Below are 8467 nucleotides of genomic sequence, written 5' to 3'. Positions count from 1 at the left end.
CATCCTGATGACAGAATACTGCACACTACGCAAAAATCATTTCATGCAGTTGTAAATTCTTTTAAGATTTTAATCTTCAGCTGCAGAATATGGACATACCCATCCTGCAGGACTGTTTTTACAAAGTCTGGCTTAGCAATGCAAAACAACTCCTGTTGTGTGGCAACTGGCTTGGCAAACAAGGAAACGTGATTTCACAGCCCCAAAACCAGGCGTTAACTTACCGGCGCGTGCGTGATGTGCAGCAGCAGGGCACGGGGCAGCTGGGAGCAGGTATTCCTTCCCAGTATCCTTCCCGGGTATCTCCCAGGGTCAGTACCAGCATTGGCAGCTGCAAACGAAGACATGCTGTCAAATTTCGTACTGTTTTTAATACTTCTGATGTTGTAAATATTCCTTCCTTAACAGTATTAGGTGAATTATCCAAGGCTGCTTATTGTTAATTGTGCAGTGAAATGCTTTTGGCAGAACATTAATATTTTGAGAGCCTAGGTGTGAACAGAGGCACAGAGGCACATCCTTTGCTACCAACTCTCCGAGTGGTTTTCTTCAGTTGGAAAAAAAAAAAAAAACCTGATTCTATTACTGATGGTGCCACTCTGCAGAATGAGTCCTTCGTGCGTCAGTTTAATTACAGGGGAAACAAGGAAAGCAAAATTATTTGTTGCATCCAGTGCTCTGTATGAATCACCATGGACTGAGCTTTTGTGCTTCTGCGTCTGCTGTTTCATATTTTAACATGACTTTGCAATAAAACCTTTCTTTCCAAAAAGGCTGCTCCAGCCTGGATTCCCTGTTCCTCGCTGTTTGCATGCTGCAGTCTACCATGAGAAACTGTGAAACGTCTGCGTGGATGCCTGGAAGCCCAGATGCAGCATTTCTGCCTGCCCCCTGCTTCCCCCGGGCAAAATAACGACTCTGTGTGTTCTTGGAAACGCAATACCCCTTCTTCCTTTAAAAAATGTTCCTGGGCTGATGGTGGTGACGTCATGCCCACAGGCTGTCATCGCGAGGATGCTGATAAGGCTTGGCCGGCGGAAAGCGTGGAGCTGCGGTCTTGGCTTGGGATCACCCGGCTCTGCAGGCTGTGGTCCACTTCCATCGAGGGCTTGTTGAGGTTGGAGGAAAATTGCTGTGAGTTGTAATGAGGCCTCCACCTCAAAGTTTTATGATTGGTTAAAGAAGATCTGGCTGATGCAGTAGTCACTGACCAATTTTAAGAAAATGCATTATCATAGAAGAATCACAGAATCATTAAGGTTGGAAAACACCTGGAAGATCATCAAGTCCAACCGCCAACCCAACACCCCCACGCCTGCTAAACCATGTCCTGAAGTGCCACATCTACATGGTTTTTGAATGCCTCCAGGGATGGGGACTCCACCACCTCCCTGGGCAGCCTGGTCCAATGCCTGACCACTACCCATATGCAGCAAGGCTTTGCTCCCTACATATATGTTTTTTTCCTTCTCTTTATATTTTTTGTTTCCAAATCTCAGCTACAAACAGAAGAGCAGAAGCCTGAAATAACAGCAGGCTTACCCTAGCAGGCGAAGTCTGAAATCATGGATTTGGCGGTATGTTTGTGTTTCGGGGATGTGGTCTCTGCACAGCACAAAGAACCCTTTTTCCCCTGACATTTTAGCTTAGCTTTTACGATTTCAAGTTGACTTTTACATGGAAGATAATATTTTATTGTTGAATTCCTTGGTGTTGCCCTAGTCGCTTGACCGAGACAATGTGGTGCAAGAAATATATGTAAAATAAGGCACGTGCCTGTGAATTACAGGGGTGGATAATGACCTGGGGCAGCATTGTGTGTATTATTATGTGGATTTTGTGAGTTATTTGCACAGCCAGAAATGACAAGTGCTCTGGGAAGACGTGGAAAGGAGTAAGCAGAGTGAGGACGGGGCTCCTTCAGAGTCGTGCCTGGTTCGAGAATCACTTGTCCTCCTCTTTCTCCTCCCAGGTGCTGTGCTCTCTTTCGTTTGCCACGACTGCTGCCAAGCGTGGTGCCGGATCATCAACGTGTCAGAACCCCGCTCCGCTCTCCTCGCCTCTGTGGACGGGACTGTCAATGAAACGAACCAGAGCGTTTCCATGCCGGCTGGAAGCAAATACCACCTCTTCGTTGGCTTGGCTTTGGCGATAGGTTCCAGCATCTTTATTGGGTCTAGTTTCATACTGAAGAAGAAAGGACTTTTGAAAGTGGCGGACAAGGGAGTCCCCCGAGCTGGTAAGCGGTGCTGCCCGCCGTTCTCCTGCCTGGGGACACAAACACCTCTGTCATAGCCTGACAAAATCAAGGTTTGAGTCACTTATCGCACATTGAAAACCGTCGTAGTCGAAAACCGCCGTGTTTTAACGGTGATCCGAAGTCCTGTCTTGGCTGGGGATGGAAATACGGTGCGGTGACAGGGCCTGAGATCTCAGAATTCTTAGGGCTCTGGGGGTGTTAAATACGGTGAGCTGGTGATACTTCCTCGTTGACAGCCGTTAGATACCAAATAAAGTTCTCCCTTTGTCTTACCCTTCAAAATGCCTTTCCCTCTCTTTTTTCCATCTTCCCCCCCTCCCCCATTTGAGATGGAAAGTCTGAAGACAGTAACCAGATTTAGTCATTTTTTTAAAAGCAGGAAGTGGAATACCTATTGCAAAAGTTTCTACGGTTAGTACAACTATCCTTTTATCGAAGTCAACAGATGAAGAGCTAGAAAAATGTGGACAGCTTTTAAAAAACCCATTGGACTGATCTTATTATTCCCTTTGCATGGATTTAAATATATGGCGTTAGGACATTAGCAGTGTTTCTTTTGTTTGCTGTGTTTCTTGCAATATACTCTTTCAGAGAATTTGGTTATTTGAAAAAAATCTGTTAATGAAGGTTGAATATATTTACGTTTTAAGTAAAAAAAAAATCAAAGCATGTAGTGGCATTTTTCTTTCTAATTCCTCTCAATTTAAAGTATAAGCAGAGTCAAAATGCAGCTGACTGTGTATGAGTATATTGGGTCTGACCTGGGAATGCACTTTGAAGCATGTCTTAAGCTCACCAGCAATCTTCATGGACATGTTACTTTTGCTCAGAATGTTCCCTTTAGTCAAATAGCATTTTTCAGAAGTCCAAGTCACAACGCAGTAAAGCGATTAATAAAAATGTCGGTCGAAATAAAGTGAAATATTCTTCATGTCGCATCCAGGTAGCATGCTGTTTCAGTGCTTTATATTCCTAGAGGCAAATGTGAAGCTGTAGTTTTGTTTATTGTAATAAAGTGATCTCTTTCCTCTAAGATGAGATTATTTTCTCTGCTTTCAGGACAAGGTGGATATTCTTATTTGAAGGAATGGCTTTGGTGGGCTGGATTGCTATCAAGTAAGTCGCCTCTTTCCTCTAATCTGTATGTAAATGCTACATACAGCAGATTGTTTTAAATAGATTTATTCCCTGATTTTTCTCTTCCCTGACTTGCAAGAATTGTCTTTGCAATTACCTTTATGACAGAAATAGTTCCGATATCCCATCTTGGAAATACTGCTCTTTGGAGCTCTCTGCAGAAAAACAACTGTTTCTTTAATACCCAGTCAAAAGCTATGGGGCTGAACCTGTCCAGCTTCTAGGAGCACTCTAGGGGAAAAGTATTTAACTTCCTTCAGCCTTTATTATGTCCAGAGGAGTTTAGATAATTTTGAAAGGAAAACTTGCATATATAGTATAGAAAAAAGATTTTTTTTGTTTATATTTGCTATCACAGCTATTGTACAAAATATATGTAAATGTCTGCCTTTTATTCCCTGCCTTCAACCTGAGCCAAATGTTCTTCCTTCTGCAGTGGGGTTAGGAGAAGCTGCAAACTTTGCTGCCTATGCCTTTGCACCTGCGACCTTAGTTACCCCCTTGGGTGCCCTGAGTGTTCTCATCAGGTCAGTACACTCTGGGAGCAAACTCTGGCAAATGAACTGTTCCCCCCGTGAGGAAAAAACAAAGTCTATGACTGAAAGTAGAGAATTTTAATAGGAAAATAGAAAGGGAATATATTGACAAAAAATGCTTTTTTGTTTCTTGGTGGAAAGATGCCTTGCTTATTTAGAACTGAGTTTTGTGGATATAGGGAATGATACAGTATTCCCCCATGAAAATGTTTTCAAAACCATTACTTTTTTATAGGAGCATAATTTCATATTAAGGCACACTTAGTAAGCGTTTTGGGTTCATTTGGTCTTTTCCAAGTCCTTCTGGAAAGAAGGCAAAGAAAACTTTAGCTTTTTTAATATCTGCAATAAAAATTTGCTGTTCTTTTGAAATATGAATGCCCTTCAAACACTCAGTATTTCCTGTGTATGAGGAAATGAATGATGTCCAAGTACTCAAGCACGTACATTAATATGGCTAGCACAGAAGCAGAAAAGACATGGGTTATGCTCACAACAAACATTCTGGGAAATAATTTATTAGCAGAATTAAACCATTGTATTTTAAATGTAAAACTCTTGATTTTAAGACCCGAGTATACTATACGAAACACTGTGTTTAAAACCAGCCTGGGTCACGTTTTTTTAATTTTTTTAAAAAAGATGCTTGCAGTAATCTAACTGCTAAAAATGCAGCCGTTTGGTCGTAGCAAACCCGGTGTAACTCTGTCACCGACAGATCTGCTGGGCTGAGCGCGTAGGTCGGAGCAGCCTACCCGGCTGCCTGGCTGCTGCTCTGCAGAACAGACCGAGTTTGATGTGGGTAGCAGTCGTTCCGGTTTTCACAAAACAGAGAGGTCGTGAGAACTTCGTGCCAGCGAGCTCGTTACCCTTGTGCAAGAAAAACAGCTGTAATTGGATCAGTGGGTTGAGAAACTATTTGTGAGCGTGTCCGCACCCCGTTAAGCCTGCACCTTGTTGTGCTCTCGCTGGCGAGTACGAGGATATAAGGAAGAAATTTTTTACTAAGAGGGTGATGAAACACCCAATTTTTTACCATGAGGGTGGTGAAACACTGGAATGGGTTGCCCAGAGAGGTGGGAGGCCCTGTCCCTGGAAACATTCAAGGCCAGGTTGGACCGGGCTCTGAGCAACCTTCTCCAGTTGAAGATGTCCCTGCTCACTGCAGGGGGCTTGGGCTAGATGGCCAACCCAAAGCATTCTATGAGTCTAATCGTGTGCCCCATGAGGTGGCCTCGCTTGGGCCATGTTATTGTCCTTAGGTTAAAGCTTGAACTCTTGGAGACCTTGGGGTCAGTCCTCTTTGAAGGGGAGACACACGTGCCTTCTCCGTGCTTTTGGGGGGAGTCCTGGCAAGCTGGTGTGGGAGAGCCCAGGGAGGGAGGAGGAGGAACAGTTCCCAAAACTTGCATGCGTGGGTTCTAATGGCAAATGAAGTGCTTTAAACCATTTTTTGAAGAAAAGAACAGTTCCTGTGGTCAATCTACAGGTGTGTGAGAGTGGAGTGCGTACCCCTGACCCAGGCAATCAGTAATGAGAAGTCCCTTGAGCAATTCAGACCCTTTACAGCCTGGAGGGGAGGGATCAGGGTTGCTAACCCCCGTAAAACCTGACCTGACCTTCTTGGTCCTGACCAACCTACTTGCAAATCTCCTTAAAATGTGATTGTTTTAGGCTGGCGTCCCATATATCCAAATTCAAAAGAGGTTTTTAATTACTGTTGTAATTAAAATGTTACACAGACAGATTTTGAATGGCTCGCGTGGCGGGTGGAGCTGAACTTTTTATTCATATCTTGCCAAACAGTGCTATATTGTCATCCTATTTTTTAAATGAGAAGCTGAATATTCATGGAAAGCTGGGCTGCGTGCTGAGCATTTTGGGGTCAACGGTCATGGTTATTCACGCCCCTGAGGAGGAGGAGGTCACCTCACTAGACGAGATGGAAAGAAAGCTGCGAGATCCAGGTCTGTATGCAATTACAATGAACTTGTGCTATGGTTCAGAGAAAAGTGGTTTTGGACACTGAATAGCTTGCAGCACGTACTTGGACGTAGTCTGGTATTTCTTCTCAAGCGCACTACTTTTGTTCCCTTTCCTCTTTCTTACAGCGTTTGTTACGTTTGCTGTTCTCCTGACAGTTGTTGCCCTCGTGCTGATTTTTGTCGTGGCTCCAAGGAGAGGTCAGACGAATATACTGATCTATATTTTAATTTGCTCACTCATTGGTGCCTTCTCTGTCTCATCTGTGAAAGGCCTGGGCATTGCCATTAAACAAATGCTGGAGCGGAAGCCAGTTTATCGACATCCGTTGGTTTATGTTTTGGTGGGCGTCTTAGCACTCTCAGTCAGCACTCAGATCAACTATCTCAACAAAGCATTGGACGTGTTCAATACATCTCTGGTGACACCTATTTATTACGTGTGTTTCACCACAACGGTCGTGACATGCTCCATCATCCTGTTCAAGGAGTGGAGTAGCATGGACGTCGGTGATATCATTGGAACCCTGAGTGGATTCTGCAGTATCATCATCGGCATTTTTCTGTTGCACGCTTTCAAAAATACTAATATCACCTGGAGTCAGTTGATGTCTACTGTTGCCAAAGAACCATCATTACCACACCATGGCTGTGAAACCAGTCACACTTTACTGGAGAGCATGGAAGACCCAGCTTTGGCATATGAGGAGGACAGCGTTCTATTCAATCAGTGAAACTCTCAAGCGGTGTTCCACCGTTGAAGAGTCACAAATTGCAGGCTTGGCCCACCTGTGTCTACCAAAACACTCTTCTTTTCTGCAATCCTCTGGAAATCCATCTGTAAGGCCAGTGAAGTGTGGGCCCCTCCTCCGTGCCAGCTGTTGGCAGTAATGAATGAAGATGTTCAATAATTAACGGGATAGACAGAAACCTGACGGTGGTTGTGTGTCAGGCAATGAACAGCCTTGTCCTTTTTTTATGCAGCATCTCCTGTTGGCAATTTTTAGCAGAAAAGAGTGGTCTTTGTAAGCTGTGTTTACAAAGCGTGATTTTCCCATCGTGACTGCTGAAGTGACAAGCACTCTGCTGTTGTTGTAGTGATGGCCTTAATATTTCAGGCTTGCTTTATATTTTTATATTTTATTGCCAAGCAAACTTGATGGTACCTGAAGGATAGTCAATGGAGACATTGGAGACATAATATTAATAAAACATTGTTTAACCCTTTTAGCTTTTAATATAAAATTTATGCAAGTATTTTTAATTTTTGCTGACCTGCCAATGAATCTCGAATAGAAGTCACCAAAAAATTTCTGAAGTGTGGTTCTCGGTAACCATTCTCCTTCAGAATCCGTATTTTAACAGCAAAGTCTTAGCTCTTCTGCCTTAAGAGTCCAGAACAGATTGCAAATGCCTGGATGTGCATGTACTTTTTTATTTCAAAGCTGTGACAAAGTTACATTTGAAGAAAAAGCAAATTCAGTGAAGGCCTGAACACAGTTGCTGTGGGCTTAAAAAAATTGGGATAAAAGAGTAAGTTGTTCAAAGGCAGAAGAAGGCCAGAATGTGCATTGAAGAATTTCCACTCTCTTTTCTACTACTGTGAAGTTTAAGAAGGGGCTTTACTTATTTCCATACTTCTTTCTAATATTGCCATCTACTCATCAAAACCCATTTAAGCTTTTCAAAATTTTTTCTTATTTTCTGGAAAGACATCATTGTTGCTTAACAACAAAACAGTCCTGTTACTTTATATTCCGTTAGAAAAGCAAAATCCATTTTCCAATTCATGCGCCGTATCTAAAAATACCAGGTAAAGGAAGGCCTTCAAACAAGGGTTGAGAAACATCAAAAACATCTTTAGTTGTAGTTTGGCCTTTTCATCTTTTCTAAAAATGAGTATTCCCCTTTATTAGATGTTTTAGCTATTAATCTGCCGTGGGCCTGGAAGATGAATGTCTGTACCACAGCGTGCTCCTCGGTTGTGGTCGCGGATCTTTATCTCCCCAAACCAGCTTGCTCAGGCCAGGAGTTACTCACCACAGTCCCCTTTGTTGCCACTTCGTCAGCAAGAAGGTGGCTTCGGCAGCCGGATGTGTGGGTCGTGAGGAGCTCAGCGGAAAAGTCATATTTCCAGTTCTGGGGGTTGGAGGTGGGAGTCCAGAACCTTTGCCCGAGGATACTGGCATTTCAGCAATTAAAAACCGATTTTAATCAGCTAAGATCTGTATGCCAAGCAGAACCTCCTCACGAAGCAGGGTGTGTATTCTCTAACGTGCACAGAGTGTCGTAAAAGTGGATGCTTTGGGTGGATAGCGAATTTTTCCGTGAACGAAGGCTCATAATTGAGCTGTAAATTATGTAAACTAACCTGTACCAAGCAAAAATTCTCTATTTTCTACTGGACCTGCATATCTGCTTTTATACATAAATGACATCTACTAGGAAAATAATGTTATTTTCTTACAATGTCAGAAAACCAAAGTTAATGCATATTTTCATGGTGTACATGAAGTCTGTCATGTAAAGTAGTAAATTATTGATTCTCCTTT

At 43.0% G+C, this 8467-nt stretch overlaps 1 protein-coding gene across 1 annotated transcript; it reads left to right on the top strand.

Moving 5' to 3' along the window:
* The first annotated feature begins 989 nt into the window (after positions 1 to 989).
* On the top strand, positions 990 to 6649 carry NIPAL1 (NIPA like domain containing 1). The gene is made up of 6 exons (XM_009937261.2): positions 990 to 1134; positions 1973 to 2239; positions 3320 to 3376; positions 3834 to 3924; positions 5740 to 5900; positions 6045 to 6649. Exons 1-6 carry the CDS (start codon positions 990 to 992, stop codon positions 6647 to 6649), a joined length of 1326 nt encoding a protein of 441 aa, XP_009935563.2.
* Positions 6650 to 8467: the final 1818 nt, after the last annotated feature.

This window comes from Opisthocomus hoazin, chromosome 5 (assembly GCF_030867145.1).
Source record: "Opisthocomus hoazin isolate bOpiHoa1 chromosome 5, bOpiHoa1.hap1, whole genome shotgun sequence".
NCBI lineage: Eukaryota > Metazoa > Chordata > Aves > Opisthocomiformes > Opisthocomidae > Opisthocomus > Opisthocomus hoazin.
This window is presented reverse-complemented; position numbering and strand designations above follow the sequence as displayed.